Genomic DNA, 20,104 nt, shown 5'->3' on the forward strand with positions numbered 1-20,104 from the left:
ATTCGCGGTTGAAATACGCTCCGAGATAACCAAGAAACCGATCCGAGTGTTTCATCGAACGATTAATTTCGAACGGTATATTGAAAAGTTCAAAGCTCGCGAGTATCGTGGCTGCAGGTATGACCCGCGATCGAATAAATGGCCCAGTTTTATCGCAGGGGGTTTTTAGCCGAAATTCTCTCGCCTCCCACATCGTCGGGGAAAACTCATATCCGCCGCCCACGCAAGATACGGTGAAATTACCACCGCATGAATAATCATAAAAGTTCATCCTCCGCTGACATTCGTGTACATTTCAAACACGTTATTACGGAGACGACGCAATCTCGCCTCCACCGACTGTTAATATACATTCCCCAAGCAATTTTAATCTTTCCGTTGTTCCGGAAATGCGATTTAACGTGTTTTCATTCAAGGTGTGAAAACACGGGTGCAACCTACGGCGCACAAAGTAACCGTGACCCCCATTTTGCCTCAGAAGAGCGGAAAAAAATTCCGACGAGGAACTAGAAAATTTGTGTTAACTTTCTTCGTTGGAGGAAAAAAATCCACGATTATTTTGCAATGGCGTGTCGATCAAATTTTCACACTCTCGAGGCTACGGGGCAGGAATTTTTTAAATGGCCCGATCGACTCGGTCGAATCATATGAATTCGATTAAAGTTACAGGCTAGATCTTTGACTTAATGTCAGTAAAACTGAAATGTTGTTCTACAGATTATTCTACATGTGAGAATCCTGGAAAGAATTTTGATTCTGATGCTATTTATTCCTGCTCATTTTCTTTCAGAAAAACTTCTTGCCTACGCCAAAGTGTCGTCAACAGTGCGAAAACATTTGTAGACGCACACGCAGATAAATAATTCATTCGAATACGAACTGATCATAAAATTTGTCTGAAACAAAAACATTTTTAATACTGATAAATCATATGTATAAGAGAATATTTTAAATCATTGCAATACAATGTACATATTTCAAAGAAACCTGCGCGTGAATTTTCGTACGAACATGAAAACTTTATACTTTATTCTTACGAATTCAGTTTCTCTTACCGTTTAGAATAATTTTGCTCACGAATAAAAAAAAAAAAAAAATTATCAGTGGCAAAGTTTTCTAATACTTTTGTGTTCAAGTCTTGTAAAACGCTGCAAAATGTATCAAGAAAGAAAGAAAGAAAATCAACTCACATTACGACACGTGTAACGCATGGTATCGTTGGCATAAATATGCATGAGAATATATGGAGCACCATGATAATTCTGTGCAGTTGAAGAAAAAAAAAAAACAAGACAAACAACAAACAAAGAACAACAAGGACATCAAATTTTCATTCCATTTTGACGTTTACGACGTTCGTATGTAGTTTGATGTAAATTATTATCCTCGATGCACAGGAATAGCGTTTGCGCTGGGATTCAGGTCGGACAGACACGGAGGGTTGAACGCTGCATATAGTGAAATACGTCGAGGCCATAACGTAGAGCTACAAACCCACGATTCTGGCCACACTCAATGGCCATGTCGTAACCATAACGTGGTTAATTGCCCTGGCACCTGTTAAAACGCTCCGAACAGTCGCGTCACTTTTTTTTCTATCGATTATTGCGATTATTACGACCTGACTTTCTCATCCCCGAAAAGCACACTTCATATATTTTGGTTCCCTTCAAAGGTTGATTTTTTATTTACTCATTTATTTGTGCATTTTATATGTAACACAATTTTTTTAATTTCATTTCGGATATTTCATAACAATGAGGCCATAAAAACACTAATGTGAAATATAATGTTCACGGCTTACTGGTTTCACTACATCACGTCATTTTTGCCTTTCTTTGTCATTCGATTAGAACCCGTGATAATTGCTCAATTATTTACGTTGCAGATTTTAACACAAGTATAACGATATCGACAACAGGGATTTGTGTAGACTTTTAATGGAGATAAATGATCGTAATTGTTCGATTCCTTGCACAATAGACTAATCTTTTAGAGGCATGAAAGAGGTGTCGGAATCCTCAAACCACTTTCTTCATTTGACGTGGAAACATCGCAATTGTATTCTTAAGAATCGTTTACAAGTAATTCACACTCTTTTTCGTTATATTCTCCACAGATTAATCTGAATAAACGCGTTTATACCGGAAAAATATGTCTTCATTATAGTTGCCCGTGTATTAAAAACTCAAACGTGTATGTGTAAAATTATAAATTCATTCGAAATTCGATTCAGCCGACGTATATATCTTTCGCGTTGGTTATAATATACCGTGTGTAATATTTTATAAAAGTGTGACGCTACGAGTGGCTCGGTGAATAAATTTGAATATTTTCACGTGACCGTGGCCCAATAATTCGGTTGTCTGTCCCATTTCTCTCGTTTCTTTTTTCTCCTTTCTTCTCTTTTTCAGTAATTCTTTTACACGTGTGCCAATATAGTTGAACGCGAGAAAATTGCTCCTATATGTACGAATATAACTACATGTACAACTACAAGCGTTGTACAGTGAAGGGAAATTCTTCTCGTACCGATTTTCCGCCTCGCTCGTACCTACTGCCGGAGTTTATAAGGTGATGAGCGAATTTCGCGAGCCCTCAACGGACGATTACGGGCATGGTAGCCATTGCGGGTACACAGACAAGAAAGGCTTCAGTACCGTGAATAAATAGCCGGCGATTAACAGGGAGGTGAAATTTATTCCAATTACACCACGTCACGTAATTGTTTCCTCCGCGAGGCGGCGCGGCTGGCTTATGAAATGTCTTCCCGTTTTGTCCGCAGGCCGCGGCCGTTCCGACGCGGTTAGACCGCAGGCCGCATTTCCCTCGCCCGTCATCCGCAGCGAGGCTAGTCGTCTTTGTGACAGGGCCAGAAAATGTCAACCTCTGCACGAACGCAACAACGAGATAAAACGCGTGTTAACTCTCGTTGATATATTTCCACCACCAGCAGGTCAGAGGAGGAAAAGGGATTCCCGAAGGCGGGAGACAAGGATATGCCGTCTCCCTTAATTCCCGTAAAATGAGAACCGAAATAACGGGCACTTCGGTTTTCAGCCCGCTCGCACTCCAGAGATATTATTTTCTCTTCAATTTTCAGCAACTCTCCTAGCATTAAAAACGGTGAATTTCCGCAGTGAAACGTAACGGGTAATTAATCTTGCCCTTCGAATCTTTTTTTTTCATACATCATGTACGTGGTCCCAGTTTTTATTTTATCCAGGGTAACGGGCAAAAGCAATACCACAACTCAATTATTTCGAAAAATACTTGGTTATGAAAAAAAAGTGAAAAGCACGACACGTAATCTGTATACTGTCAGGTGTACATTGAATCTCTATTTTACTTGGGGTGGGTACTAACAAAGAATGAAATTTGTCTCTAAGAAGTATTTAAAAGAAGACTTTCCATCGGTACTTTCGGCAATCGCAAAAAATGTTCTGTCTAAACGAGTCTAAAAATCTAAGAATCGCATGAAAATCACAGGAGTTTAGTCATATCGAATGCTGTTATTAGATAGAATCACCCTTTTTGGTATCACATTGCATTCATATAGTTCACTATCGTGATGGAGTGAATATCATGAGAGGAGATTTTTCAAAGGTTCTTTCATTTTTTCAGACAGTCCATCGAATACATCCGTAAAAACACAGTTATATTGACGCCACGATGTACGTGGACAGTTGGCGAACAACGAAGAGTTTGAATTGGGTTGGCAGTTTCGGAGGGCAACGTTGGTAGATCATGCATATACGAGCTCTGGCTGCTGGTAAAGCTAGTTGCACATGACGTAACAGGATCTAATCCAACCCGAGCTCGGGTTTCGGAGGCCTATTTAAACTCGAACCGGCGATAGAAGGGCGGCATAGACGAGCCATTAGCCAAACCAGATCGAGCTGGGTGCGGCGTACAATGCATTTGAAGATAATGCTGCAATTACTATGCCCACACAGGAACGTCCAACTCTATCCTCATCCTCGTGATTCCGTTTGTGTGTTCACTGTTCACCGGTGTTTGCCGTCTGCCGTTAACAATTCTACGTTTAACGGCAAAGGCGCGTTGTGTTCCGTCCCTGGACCGGCAGACACTTCCTCAATCGTTCCGCAAATACGTATCGTTGAGCTCGATGATGGATGACAACTGGATGCTCGCCGCGCGGCCTGATCGGCAAGGCGAAGCCGAATCGGAGAGCGTTTTTGAGGTACGATCGTTAAAAAATGGACCGCCTTGTACATTCGGCGTCGCAAGAACCGTTGGATCGAGGAAATATTCTCAAACCGTATAGAGAGCGCGTTTTGACACCTGAAAAGTCGTTTTAGAGCATTTTCGAGAGGGGATCGATGTGACCTCTGACCTCTTATAAAGAAGGTTACCGTCAAATTACCAAATAGATTCTCATGAAATTTTTGCCCTGGGTGAAATGTTTATAGCACGATGATGTCCAAACAAGCTTTTTCACCCGATTCCACTTTCGGTTTGGAAACTGCAATTGCTAACTCCGTCGATTATGAAGATACAATAGCGGGATTTGAAATACAATCTGTTGGCATCGAATACAAATTTTGGGAATTTTTGATGATTTTTCTTCCCAAATCTTGGCATCTAAATATTGTGAAAGCGTTACGGGCGATCGTAGAGCTATTCAATTGGAACTATGAATCCAACACCAACAGTTGGTGCAGACAAGGAAAGACGAACCTCACGACTGATTTATGAATAATTATATATTCAACCAAACTAGCACTGTACGATCGCGTCTTACGCAAAAAGCGATGAGCTTTTTGGCTAAGATGGGTTGTTATCACGGCATCTTACGTCAGATAGGTAGATGTTGTATACCTGAATGATTTTTCAAATCTACTGACTTCTTCCTTCTCGAACGAACAAAGCGTCTATACGTGAAAAGGCGCGTCAACTTCTTGAAATCAACAAATTAGCTCGGATGATTTTAGGATTCAGTTATTAATAGATAAACAACAGATATTACTCAAGAACCCGATGGTTAGAAACCATAGCCATAGCTGTGAATGATACGTTGTTGGAAATAACTATGAGTCACGAATTTGGTAATTTTTGTAAATATGTCGAGCCGATTTTCAATCGTCCTTGCCGAAATGGTATTATCGCTATTGACACCGTTTGTAGAAAAACCCAGCTGATAACATTCCGGAAAGTTGTGAATAACTCGATCACTATCGCGGAGTATGATTCGACGGTACGTGAGATACTCGACACCGAATCACGAGATAATCTGCGCACTGATAAGATGTTCAATGGTATAAAAAAACCGATGCAACGCAGTTGAGTTTCATAAATAAATCGCAGCTCACCGACATCAGAGTAATTGTAAAAAACAGTGCTAAATCATCAACTGGCGTTTAAAAAATGTTTAAAAGGTGTTCGATTTTGGTTGCCTTCGTCACGGCCGTGGCTGTAGCCGGCAACGTGATACCGAGAGCATTTGAGCAACGCGGTACTGCGAATGTTACGTACGTTGGGAACAATTTGTACATTGGAAACAGGACCAAGGACGATTGGCTTCACAAGACCGTGAACATCTTCAAGTCTGCTGTTCCCTTCCGCGTGGTCAACGAAACCTGGACAATGACAACGTACTTCAACCTGACTTATCTGGAAGCGATTGACAATGCGGTGAACAAGACACTGGGAGCTTATCCAAGTCTGGTTAGCGGTGGTCCAGGGCAGAGAAATACCACGCTATTGTTTAACAGTAAAACTGGTCAGCCTATCAATTTTACATTGAACGCATACGTCCGATACTAATGAGTATTTTAAGCTATAAACGTAATTTAATACCGACTCTTCAGCTGAGATGTAATTTATATCACGCATGTTAAACTTTCCAAATAAATCCTTGCTGAGAGTGATTTCAACAAATTTCTTCCTTAGTTGGTCAACTTCCGATATTTATTCTTGCGGTAATTGAGGTTATTTGTTCATTTGTAATAGCAAGCCTGTCCTGCTGCACAATTGCTACGCAAAATTAAATATTCATACTGTCTTTTAGAAAGCTTTGAAACCGATAGTCCTTGTTCTCTTTTTCTATATCGAGCAAAAGACAATTGTTTGTTCAACGAAATGTTATTTCTTTTCTCTTGAGGCGACTAATAATTTGGCGGGATCAACTATACGGTACAGGTATTTTTGAAAGAACCAAAAATTTCGCGAGATCAAGTGAAATTTAGTTCGTGAAACAAAATATTTGTTTCGTTATTTGCAAAAAAATATCTATTTGGCTTAAACAACACTGCCTTTCAATGTGAATATTCAGAAAGTCAATGTTCGGAAAATTTCGCAAAATTATCTGTCTTTTCTCTGTATGCACTTTAATCGGCTGCAACCATTCATTTAATTATTTATTGCCTTTTTTTTTCTCAAATCCAAGATCAAAATTTATTCCTCCATTTTCCAACAACATTTTTCTTATATTTAGGCAACTACTGTAACAACCAATTCAAATGATTGTGAAATTTTCCAGAAGAAAATTTTTATCCAAAGTCGAAAAAGAGAGAAACTTTCATCAAGCGAAAAAGCTTAAATATCCACTTTTTTTTTGCAACAGCCTGAAAAGAAAAAATGTCAAATGTGACGGTTTATTTCCTCCTTGAGCACAGGTTGCGAATTTTGTCTTTATATTCATCCTCTGCGACGTGTTTGCGCGATGGAAGTATCGATCTTCTCTGGATTTACGCTGATAGAAACATATTTTCGAGAGATGGCTGGATCGACCTCTCGATATCCCATTTGAATGAAGCGTTATACGACTTCAAGATTTTACTACAACAATCGCCGACAACTTTGAAGGGATTAAAAAAAGAATTACATCAAAAGGTATAAAGTGTAAGATTTCATCGTCGTAATTTTATCTTCATTTTAATTCCACGTTTGTTCTGCGATCATGAAGTAAATTTTGAACAATTATTTGTCACTCGATACCTGAATTTTTTTTCTCTCTGTGTTCGTACCAATGATCCATAATATTAATCCGTTTGAATGTCCCTGTCGACAAGTAAACGCCCATCGCATGTTCCGGAGAAAAGACTAGGTGATAATTTTGATTGCTTCTGAGGATACAAGCGCTCTTCGCTGTTATATCGACTGCCATTCGGCCGCAGGTTGCGATCGAGTAAAAGGACTCGAAGGACGGTGAAGCCGTACGGTATACATATATCTAAGGTATATCGGTAAGACGATGAAATACAGGAAATAGTCACTGAGCTGTAATGGGGATGATTTCGAGCGTTGGCTCTCGAAATACATAACACCGAGCAATCAGATTTCTCCGGCTTGGCGAGCTCGTAAAAACTTGACCCGAAGGGACCGACCGTATGTACGGAAGATCGTATTCACGTCCCATATGGGATTTCACAATCCGCCCTTTCCTTCCGAATCCAGGTCAGACAAATTATTCCGGATTCTCGCCATTATTCAACCGTCGGCTCTGTTAACTCGAACAAATCAGACCGTATTGAAAGAATTACTATAACGATTGGAATCGCGATGAAATTAATAAGGACATTGTCGTTTCGAAATCACGAACTGATTCGTAAGACTCGGAAAACTTGTCGAAGCCTTACTTTGCAGATAAGGCAAGATTTTCTTCTCCTGTAATTGAAACGAGGGATAGATCGAAAGCGAGCGTACGCCGTCGGGAGTTGAGCGAATTTTTTGCCGACGAATTGATTTGTGCGATTACAGGAGTGACTATCAATTATCGTTTCTTTATTGGAAACGTTCATCCCGATGGTTTCACGTGTGTCAAATGACCCGTGGGTGTAAAAGGGCGAGTGTTCGAGCGTATACTCAAGGATGTCCGGGTCGCTGGTATGCGTTTGATTAATGCGAAGGATCCGAGGAGGAAGTTCTTTGTGAATTGGCACGGTGTCGAGGTGTATAGCAACGGTGATTGGCCGGCGGACTGTAGGGACTTGCGAAAAAATCCTGCAGAGTGGCGGAGACAAAAACGTTGCGGGATTTCGCGAGGGGATGCGAGGTAAGGAGAAAGCGAAACGGAAGCGGAAAGCACGATGGCAGCAGCCTCGCGTGACGTGAAAGGGAGCGGTAAAAATAAATGCTGGAATCAAAGGATACCGAGAGTCAAAGGAAGAAAAATTCGTTATCTAATAAGAAAGCTTGCCCCGGTTTTGTTTCACCCTTTTTATCCTCACTCCCTTTCTACCTCTCTTGCTTTGCCCGCTTTGTACGAAATCCGCTCAGTGCGGGCAGGGAGACAAACAATTGAGCCGGGCTGAAAGAGTGCGGAAGGAATGAAGTGTAGGAGTTCGAGAAATTGAATGAAAGCACAAACGTCGTCTGGTGGGTGAATCTCTCGACGAGACTTACACACGACTCGACGATAAAGAAGGCCAATTTCACCCGTACAATTAGAGACGATGTTCAACTGTGTACTCCGAGTTCACGTAACGATTATAAACATATTAAAATTTCACTGTTGATCCGATTGACTCGGAAAGGTGGAGGTCAAGATAGGCGTGAGGAGTGGAGGGGGAAGAATTGTTTTAATGCAAAATTCATGATGTAGTAAAAGCCTTTCTGCTCAACTTGCAAACCGGCTTACCGCACGTTTGGATTGTATCGGGTCCTTATCTCGAAAGAACAAGTATTTCTCTGCGTGCTGTTATATTCAAGCTGTTTGTGAAAGTATAAGATTGTCTTTGGTTTTCATTTTTCGAATAAAATTTCAGACAGTGAAAATCATAGTTTAATGATCGAAAGCATTGCACGAATATCGAAGGAAGATCGAAGATATGTTGAAATAGCGGAACTCTGAGCGAAGATTCGAAATCCTCGAAGCCGTTAGAGATAAAAGGGATTAAGATGGCCTCAGGCGGAAAGGTATAAAGAGCCGCGTTACTTACCCTTAAGCTTTATTCAATTCGAACGGGTAGAACCGCAATAGAAATTTAAAATCCCTAACGGAATAAACGCGTGCATGTGTGAAACGGAGGGAAGAACTCACGGAACGTAGAAACAAATTTGAATAATTCAATAGCCCCGGAACAGACTCTGAGTAAAGTGATGAAAGCAGCATGCCTTGGAGAGGAACAGCATGAGCAAGAAAAACGCGTAGTAGAATTGTTGTTAAATCAGCAGATGAAATATGTAAAAACTTACGCCCCCAAGCGAAATAATAAATCGCATATCATGAGCTGCACGTGATACGGAAATTCTTGGAATTGACATGCAAGCCATAACCTACCGAAACTAAAAGAGATTGGTTTACAAGAAATCCAGTCGTACATTAATTATAATCCACTTCTTGTATTATTCAGCTACGAAGATCACTTTGATAATTCGAAAATATAAGATACTGGAATTATGAACAAAAGCTTCGAGGTCGATACATCGCTTCTACTTCATTTTCAAATCACTTCAAAGTGCTTAAAAATCATTGTCTTTGCATAAGAATGTTTTACACAAATTCGATTGAACATTTTTACTTTTCTTCACCGATGTTGATACAAGGAAAGTAGTGTTCGAAAAACAGGTTCTTAGAAAAATGTTGGTCTCTCGGTCTGTCGTCCCGGTAAATTTTCGAGATTGTCGCAGCAATAGCTGGGTAAAAAAATTTGAAATTCACACGGTTTCACATTCAAATCAAGTGAGCATTTTCGCAGATTTGATAATGATGTAACAAAACCATGGTACTTCGTTGGTGTGCGAAATGAAGATATTGATTTTCGAACAAGCTTTCCTAAACGACAGAAACGAACATGTATTTGAATTTTCATTTTTTTTATACCAAGCTACGCGAATATTTTCGCATGAGCGACACATTAAAAGTATTAAAGTGGGCACATTATCTACATATATCCGCACATCTATCTGGCAGATTTATGTCATGGTTCGCATAAAATTGCTTTTGTGTAGTTCGGGTAACGCAGAGCCTGCTGGACACAATGGCTTCTAGCGTGAATATATCGACGACATAAATACCGGATGAAATATATTTAATCTCGATATATTATTTTCCATTTTCAATCCATTATATGTGCATCTACTCCCGGGTATCCATATAAATACACGGTCATTACGTGATTGCATTTTCATGGAAATTACCTCATCACGACACAACAACGGCGACTTGAATATCCGTAATTCTCACCGACCCTTCATATTTTTTTCACAATTCATATGGCAACGAACGGCGGTCTAATCAGCAGACAAGTTTCGTTGTTAAAAAAAAAAAAAATTCAACTCAACGCACATCATATTCCCCTGTTTATTTGTTCGAGGTAAAACTGTTGATCTTTTTTCAAAAACGTGAATCACCCGATCCCAACGACAAGAATTTTTCTCTCTAAATTTGAAGTGGCGTGAGCTCATCTTTGAAAAATTTACATTCGAACGAATTATTTTATTGTCTCCCAAAATCTGTCGACACTTTGAGTGATGAAATAAGTAAATTTCTGTTAAACTGTGTTAATTTAAGCACAAGAATCTGAACAAGGGAAGAATTTAACTCGTACATTTTCCATGCAACAACAATGTTTTCCGCACTAAAGCGTGATACGACTTGGTATACCGAAGGGAATGATACAGTATATAGCCAGACGTCGAGCAAGGGTCAACACAATAACGAAAGAATTTGGTATTCAAATATTTGTCTGTTCCAGGATCCCTCGTTTGCCGTACGTACGCTGGATATTCCGTCACTCCGTTCTTCGTCGACGCAACAGCGGAGCGTCAAGCCTGACAAGCCTGACACACGCATCAGAATGTCCGTTGTGGTCATGTCTGGTCCTCCAATCCACGGACGTCGTCTTGCCCAGCCGGCAGCATGAACAAAGCCCAGCAACAAACGGAACAACCGAAGCTTTCGGGTGGCCGAAGCTCTTTTGGAAAGCGAAAGATTTGAAACAATTCTAGTAAAATGGGTGTCTCTGTGGTAAAGGTTCGAAGAATGTTACAATTTATTGACTATTTAGTGTGATTGTAGTTATCGATATTTACTACGTTTTCTGGCTATATTGCAACATTTAATCTGTTCGTTTGGTTCACCACATTTTGTTGGGTTGAACGAAGCCTCGGCATCGACTTGTTGCGATAGTTACAAGAAAACACCTCAAAGTAAATGATAACGTATATTGGATTTTGTGGTTTCAGCTACGAAAATCATTTTCACTTTGCACTCAGGACTATATTTTTGTGGTTAGAAAATAATTGTGGACTGTACAATGTACAGTAAGAGAAACTAGAAGTTTCTCTCGGTGTGACATTCAAAGAACACTTACGAATGATTTTACATATATATTGAGTATATCGGAATATCTCGTCTTTTTTCAAACACCTATTTCGAATAACTATTCATAAGTTTTACTATACCTACACTCCATGGCAACAAGTTCTTTTGGAAGAACGAATGGATCAAAAGGGTAATTAGATTGCGTCTATTGGCGTCGTGATAACCACAAATCGGACGCTGAAATCTCGTGGAAGGTACTCGAAAATTTATTTAACAATAATTAAAATTCAGTATAAAAATGCCTGGTTCGCTACTTCTGACCAATGATTCTGAACAAACGTGGCAGTTTATACGGTAGGTTCAAAGGAAAGTGTAAAGATAACACGAAATTCACTCACTTTCAGTTGGGCGTGCATTTTCTCCCTTTGTTCTTGTTTATCAGCCGAGAGAATTTCCGCTTCATTAATAACGAGACTTCACAATCATCCCCCCGGGGCTCCTCCGCGGGTTAATCTGTTCATCTGTTCGTCAGATTGAGCTGCTTTGCTGCACGAATATTATTCTCATCTCATCGGCTACACACTTTGGATCTCTCTTCATTTACACAGTAAAACTATTGTTGATAATAATTAAATGTATTAAAAATTGTGAGTCAAGTCAAGGAAATATAACCGGAAGTTCTAATGATGGATCTGAGTATCAGCTGGTATCTCACGATCGCAGGTCACGTGAAAAACAATCGGCCGTTACCCCTATAATTTCTAATGTGTCGCTAAAGAACAAATTTTCACGCAGCTGTAAGCAATTTTCGACTAAATTGCGAGCGATGAAAAATGCAGACAAAGGCTATAGAGAGATAATCATCGGTGGAATGTCTATGCACGGATTGTGTCGTTTTTTTTAGCAGTTGCTATCGATAAAAGATTACAATTTGCCAAGTTTCAGCCCTTAGATATTTACCCTCAAGGAGTGAGAAATTATTTTCGACAAAATTGAACAAATTCATATCTTTAGAATGACTCAACCGATTTGGCTGAAATTTTGAAATCACTGTACTGCATTTGTAAAAAAATTGCCACTTTGGAAAAAATTTATAACCTCAACAGTGTAATGGTTTTTTTTTCTTTTCATCAACTTGAAATTGTGGTACAATCACCAAAATGTTTGCACACGTGCCTTACACTACTTCACATAATACACGATGTGTTCAGAATTTTTTTTCAAATGCGTCATAGTTAAAAAAAAAAAATAAAATATCTAGAAACATTTTTCTTTTTAGCTTTTCCTGACTTTTTTATCCTTCGATATATTTTATAGAGTGGTGGACATGGTGGGTCTACCAAAATTGCAAGTTGATAAAACAAAAGTAAAGAATGAAACCTTTTCTTTTTTGAGGTTACACATTTTTTTTCGAATTGCCAATTTTTTTTACAAATGCACTACACCGATGTCTACAACATATCAAAATTTCTGCCAAATCGGTCGAGTTGTTCAAAAGTTATGAATTTTTTTGAATTTTTCGAAAATAAATTCTCACCCCTTAAGGGTCAATATTTGTGGGCTGAAACTTGGTGAAAGAAACTGAAAACGGTGAGAGTGAAAGCTGCAAGACGAAAGGGAGAGAGAGAGAGAGAGAGAGAGAGATTTCCCAGAAAAATTAACGTGTCGATTATTTCGAACCGACAATGTGGACACAGGCCGAAAGATACAAGTTGCTTCGATTCGTCCATTCGCCTTGGTTGAAACGAGACTGCGATATCTGTTCTTCGGTTCATTGTCAGTGAAATGGTATGATAAATCCAATTTCAAAAGAACCCTTCGTTTCACAGAAGAGCAGTATTTAATTAGCTTTCGGTTCTGTTTCCGTGAAGTTCCTCGCGGCAACGCGGCAGCTGTCACTTTATAATAATTAAACAAAAGTTTAATCGAAAATTTCAAATTCCAGCGTTCGCAAATGGCGAACGAGTGGGCGAATACGGACTTTGCCCAGGTAGAATAAATGGCTGGAAACTAGTTCCGAACCTGTCGCAGTTCAGCGCAGCTTATTCCATTCGCTTCTATTTTCCCCATTGTCTCTTGCTTCGTGCTGTGAATATTAGGTACGAGCGTGTACAGGAGAATTGGCGAACGGAACTATTGAAGCACGTCAAGCTACCGAAGCGTCATCATTTGGCGTTGTATAATTGCCAATGGCTAAACGAAACTTTCCACAAAATGCTTTTCGGTTGTAAAATAAATGAAATTATTCATAAATTAACGTGAAAAATCAGTCAACATTCTTGGAATAGAATTTTAAAAAATTAGAAGAAAGATACACGTGCATAAGATGATACCTATCCTGAAAAGTTTCATTCTCAGTAATTGACAGTGAAATTCGTTCGACCGAATCAATTTTTTAACTACCGCAAGTTTACGTAGGAGTGAAATTTTTCTTCCGGGTGATACGATCCGAGTAATAGCTTGACAGAATAGGTCTCCCGTTTTAGTTTTTTTTTTGCATTATCAGCGATCAAAGTCGCGTAGAATAAATTGCAAGGAAAACTCAGAGTTGGCTTCCTACATCCCTTCCTCCCCGGAGAAGTGAGAATGAGAAAAATCCGAGTGAGTATTACCGCGAGGGAATTGTCACTCCGGTAGCAGCTATTCGGTTGAAATTCAGTTTGAATATCTAGATAGGTCGTCTATATACATATATATATATATATATATACATACATGTATGAAAGAGAGAGAAGAGAGGCCAAGGGAACAACGTGCAGCGGTGAGAATAGCCTGAGAACTAATTTTTCGCTACCCGCTCGGGAAACTTTTCCCGCATTTGCTCGCTCGGCAATTCAGATTTCCCTGTTAAAAACATACGTCGTAGTGAAATTGCCGACCCTTAAATAAAATCAGCACTCACCGCCCGCTGTCGCTTGACGTACCGGGCAACATTTTCACTCCTCGTACGTGTATAGTATGTGTGTACGTATATACGTATATACGTATATGCAACCGAGACTTCGCCCGGGGTCGTGGCCAAAGGGCGGAAATATACGCGGTGTGTAGGGCGAGAAAGGTAGGGAGGGTGGGGGGGGGGGGGGGGGGGGGGGGGAGGTTGGCCGTACATTTGGTCAAAATGAGGAAAAAGAGGTAGCACCATTTAAAGTTATTAATAGCCACTTCATCACGGCCAAAGTTTTTCTCAACTCCTACTCTTGCGCACCTGATTCTTTCTTTTTACCCTACTCGCTCTATGCTGTTCTGCATATTGCCCGAGTTTCGTTAAATCGACCGACTAACTGCAGCGCGAGTGGAATTTAAAAATTTTTAATTCACCCGGTTCGACTCGGAAGTGGACAAATTCTACTCGGAGACTAGGCTGTATAGTTGGATTATTTAAGGCTAGGTCAGAATCAGCCTAGACCTTCGCCTGAGGGCGTTGATGGAACAATTCACGTCACGCGCAAACGAGAATTCACCTGGGCAGGATTTGGGTTCGGTTTGTTGTTGTTCGACGTGAATTTTTCATCACATCAAAACTTCGTTGTTTAACTTCAAAGCTCATACGAGGTACGCACGTACAAGGATTATAAATTCAGACGATTTTTACGTAATTACTGATTGCAGGAGTCACATTAATCATTTCACATGCACGTTTTACAAAATTTTTCGCACGATAAATACTCGTTTGCGAAGGCGATAGCTGTAATTAAATTATTAAAGAAGGTTACGTCAATTTTTTTTCCAAGTGCTACGAATTCTCGGGGTTTTAAAAAACCCGTTATTGAAGCCTGTTGTTTGAACACCAAAAACTACCTTTCACGTAATCAAATCCTGACCAGTAGATAGGTATATTTTTTTATTGTACATAAATGTGTGTAAGTTAAAATCGCGCCAGGTCAATAAAAATCACACAAATTTTTCTCACTCTCACTTTAAACGCGTGAGTAAAATTTCGACGCGATTATCCAAACTATACCGGAGTTATTCAACTTCTAATTTTTTGTCACTTTACATTGACGCGCGAAACAGTCAGACTCGAAGTAAAATCATGAAAATTTAAAAGTAAAATAATTCCATTACGGTTCGGAAAATCGCTTCCAAATTTAGCACAGGTGTTTATAACTAAAAGTAGGAACAATTTGTACAATCTTCATTGACCCAGCACGATTTCGACCCACACGCCCGTACATCGTGAAACGAGGTGCCGGATCGGCGACACAGCGAGTCATTCTCAAGGCATTTCCTCAAATCCCGCACGTCGTCTGCAGGTCTGCCTAATTCCAACGACAATTTCGCGTCTATGAACCCCGTCACGTATAGGCGCGGCATTTAATTAAACCACTGTACAGTGTACGGTGTGTCACGGCTTGTTATGTGGAAGTTATGGATTTACGGTGTATACATAACCATGCTCTGTTTCCTCGCCGTTCTCGCTTCGCTGCCGTGCAGGCGTCCGTATATGGATGCATAATGCCACGCGTGTTAACAGCTGTGAATACGTACGAACGTGTCGTGGTGCCGTGTATCGAGTGTTCGGGTGCTCGCTTGTCTTCCACGTTCGTCGTTCCACCAGACAGCTGTCGCAGGTCCGCGAAGTTCGAGACAGTTAATTATTTACACGCCTCCCCCGCGCCCATATTCTAGTCAAACAATTTCCTCTCCTCCTTCGCGTACTCGTCAACTTCCCTAATGCGCTACGTTGTCTTATTGTTCCTAGTGTTTTACCTCTCTTCGTCTATTCGTGGCCACTGGATTTATTCGTCCTTGCGTGACGTTGATTTTTTTATTTTTTTATTTTTTTTTTTTTACCGTGAAACGCTAATTATGTTTCTACCTGTTGCCAATTTTGCCTTTCTTGCGATGTTCACTACGTGTAAATTCTCTTCAACTTGTTATATTTATAACGTCCTGCGTTAAGGGTTTGTGAATCCGAAATTTGACCGAACTCGTCACATAATTTTGCCGGCTGTCAAAGTTGTCAATGACATTGACTCTTCGTACACGAAGATGAAGTGGATCGGAAAATAACAGAATACTAGCTTTGAAGTCCTCACTTGATATTTATATCCAATTTTGATTATATCGATTGTAAGATTGCTCTGTGGTTGATTTCGTAAAATGTTTTACATTCGACGAACTTGATCGTGAATCGTTATCAAAAAGCGAAGACCAAAGGAAGAAGAAGGGATTTAAAATAGAAGAGACGTTGTTTTTTTTATTCCGTATACTATTTTTACAGGCAATAATTCAGACGACCAATAACAAGCTTCAGGGAAATTGAAATTATTTTATCATTTTTTCACCCCAAAAGACACACTGTTTGGTCATTTTTATTTTCGCAGACGAATTCTCAACGCATTGACGGTAATAAACGTTTCCCCATTCGGATCCCCGGATTTTGTATTAATAATTAATTGTCAAATATGTTATAATTATTAAACATATTCCTTATTCAAAAACACTTCAAAATTACACTTGGTGGTGTAATTATTTTTTGTTGATGATTTTCGTATTTGGAAAGGTATTATACAAGATGAGAAGCGCGGAGAATGTTTCTCAAACATTTCCAACGATGGAAAAGTTTTAATTGGATCTTGAGCAGCTCTTGGCATTGAATCACGATTCCATAACCGACATTTGAATCCCTCGCATACAGCCGATGTGATTCATGAAGAAAGTTCCGAAAATATGTACGTTGGGGGGTCGCACGAAACTTTATTGCGATCGTACACATCATCTCGTAAGAATTAAGTTCTACTAAAGATTCTGCAGACACAAGCAGCTTGCGGTTTCATCCACGCAAAGAAATGAAACTGGAGACTAGTTTTTTTGTAAATTTTATAACCATCGCGTGTGAACGATTTGCTAGTTTGATTTCAATCGCGCCACGGACATTAATGTCTCACCGACAAGCGACGGTTTCGCTTGTGCGGATATAAAGCGATGTAATTGTGACATGGTGCGCGAAAAATATCCCATTTTATTCGACGAGGATGAAAAAAATTCAATTTATCTCCCTCGCATGGCCGATTGCGTGAAAAACTTGAATACGAGTAATCGTTAACGTTAACGAGTGAATTTTATTCAAGTTTTTCGATATTTGTCTGGATGGACGCGGATGGATCGTATTTAATTCTTTACACAAGGTTTTCCTCACCATTTATTTGTTCTTCTAAGAATTCCGTTAAAGAAGTTCAAATTGTCACGTATACGATTGTGATAAATGACGCTTCCTACTTCGCCACGAAAGCCAGCGTCCTTGTAGCGGATTGTAGCAAGTTTGTTTTTAGGGACGAAAAGTCTACCGAAGCGTGATGAAAAATGATTACCTCATAAATAGCATACTGAAGAGATGTGCTTTGAAATGTTCAGGCATGTGCGATAGGCACGGGTTATGTAATACGTTGTATGGAACACACATGGCTGGATTAAAATTTATAGAACGGTAAATTCGACCGACTTGCTACAAACATATTTTATGTGGTCTACCAAATAACGTAATTAAATTTCAGTTTCCTTCTGCTCATTTTGCAGTTAGCGTTTTCAAAGCTAAAAATATAATATCGATTTCGTATGTTACTTCGGTCCAAAACAAATTTTGGTAAAACGTATTCTCCAACAAAGTTTTCGTTCTCGGGTTAATAATCAAATTCGTTTAAAGTATGTTTTCAAAATTTCAAAATTCAAAAATGAAGAAAATCTGAAAGGATTTTCGCTGACGAGTTTTAGTGATTCACCGCTTGTAGGACTCGTAAGAAGCTTCAAAATGGTTGAAATTTTATTAGTTACAAATTTCTTGTAATTATTCCTCATTCGATCTTCAAGCCTTCAAGTTTTTTATTTGCTAGGATTTATTTTTGATAAATTAATAAAATTTATACTAGTTTTTTTCACAAAATGGCCGATTTTAATCAAAATAAAAGAAATAAAAGTAAACCTCAGAGAGGGCTGTTCATTTTAATTTATTGTTGCGTAAAATCTGTAGCAAGAATTTTTCAACCGCGACAATGAAACGCGTCCTCTCCGGACGTATACGAAGTTATTGTGACGTGTATTGTGAAATTCGTAGATTTTTTTTGAAAAGAAAAAATGGAGTATAATTTCTTATCACGAATTCCAAGACTGCGTGTAACCTTTTTTTTTCACAGACAAATTTTGACTTGAATAATTGGAAAGTCAAAAAAAAACGGTGGCTTGTGCATTTTTCACTTTTTGCCTCTAGGGCCAAAATCTCACTAACGAAGTATGTGTCTTTTCGCGACGAAACTCAAATGTAAATAACGGGAGAATATGAAAAAAAAAACAAACAAATCGTAATCCGAATCGATTAACAGAGCTTCAATTCAACGTAGGAAGAAGAATTATGCGGCACGGTGAATTAGCGAGTACATTATAGATCCACGAAAATCCGCGCAGGCAATTAAATTAACAGCGTGCATTATACGTATACGTGTACGAACGTGGTGGACTACGTCATCGGCTAGATGAATACCGCAATTAATAATAATAAAATTCGCTGTTGCCGAAGTACAAAACATACCTAATACCGCTAATTGCGCGATTTAGTTTAAAAAAATAATGCGCGAAGTGTGTTTCAGAGGAATACAAATTATATAATAATTTTAAAGTAAATTTACACTCTTGGCAAATTTTATGCAGGAGTGTTACTTTCCCGGAATATCAAACGAATCGCCGATGAAAAATGGAGGCGAATGGAGTATATTTTGCTGTTTCATCGTGCCATGCTGCACGGATATATATGCAGCCGGCAAATGCAGATACGAATCCGTTTTGATTACGATAAATGGCACGGGCATTGTATCCGCGGACCGGAATACGTGGGATTTCGGTTTACATGCCACGTTGCGGTTACACGCGTTTACCTAGCGTGCGAGCTGCTCGTAACAACGGGGAACAATTTGCAGGCTTTTGCTAACGCGCCTACCTGCACATGATGCAGTGGACTTGACTGGCGTGACGTGAGCCGAATTCCGGTTCGCGGTGCGATGCTCCAGGCACTTTAGTCACGCGTTACCGTGAAACGTCCCGCTCAGAATACCGCCGATATGTTATCGGACGTTAGAAAATTTGAGAATTATCATTGACGTCTATGCAGTTATACGTGTGATCGTTTTTTTGTTGGTATTACTTGAAAATTTGACGCAAGTATTATCATTTATGCCGAGTTACCATGAAGCTGCTGCTGATATACTTTTCGTTTTCACTTTCTGTACGTTTATTCCGAATTACGATGTTTTTGATAATGATCAGAAAAACAAATCAGCCGGTAGTCATTTATATGCATATGAAGCCGTGATTGGGAAATTTTTTAAATACACGGGTCAGATGTGACGAGAGAAGTTTGGTCCGTTCTGTCGTATAACAATCGCAAGCTCAGAAATGCCGGTGGCAAGTGATTGTACGTGATCACACTGCGGGTGGGCGTCAAAATCCTGAAAGACCAAAAAGTCGAGTGATCGAAAACTCGAAATTTTCGAGATACGAATTTTAAAACAACGAACGATCAGCGTGCCAAAGTTGGAATTTTCGATAAATCATCCGGTAGAATAAATGTTTTCCCGAAAGTTCAATTCACCGAACGCTCTCTTATCCGATAAAGTATTTTCAGAACAGTCGGCATTCCGAACGAACAAAGCACGGAATGTGGAAATACAGAAAGATGAAAGTTCCGAAATTAAAAATTGATAGTGGCTAATACCTCGAACAGCCGTGAAACCGAAGAAATTCGTTATCGACAATCTAAGTTCGGACAGAGCAAAATTATGATCCGAAAAATCCTTTCGAGTCTTTGGTCAGTCGTGATTGATAAATTCGGGTTCGTTGATTTTCGACAAAGGCACGAGTTTGACATTTGAAAAGTTAACTTTT

The 20,104-nt window shown here is 39.5% G+C and overlaps 1 protein-coding gene across 1 annotated transcript; it reads left to right on the forward strand.

The window, feature by feature from the left end:
- The first annotated feature begins 5,388 nt into the window (after positions 1-5,388).
- Positions 5,389-5,787, forward strand: LOC107226403 (probable salivary secreted peptide). Its single transcript, XM_015667207.2, has one exon. The coding sequence runs from the start codon at positions 5,389-5,391 to the stop codon at positions 5,785-5,787; it is 399 nt and encodes a 132-aa protein (XP_015522693.2).
- The last annotated feature ends 14,317 nt before the right edge of the window (positions 5,788-20,104 follow it).

Source organism: Neodiprion lecontei, chromosome 1 (assembly GCF_021901455.1).
Source record: "Neodiprion lecontei isolate iyNeoLeco1 chromosome 1, iyNeoLeco1.1, whole genome shotgun sequence".
Lineage (NCBI taxonomy): Eukaryota > Metazoa > Arthropoda > Insecta > Hymenoptera > Diprionidae > Neodiprion > Neodiprion lecontei.

Coding starts and splice junctions, on each gene's coding strand:
- LOC107226403 (XM_015667207.2), top strand. CDS start 5,389: ATGTTTAAAAGGTGTTCGATTTTGGTTGCCTTCGTCACGGCCGTGGCT.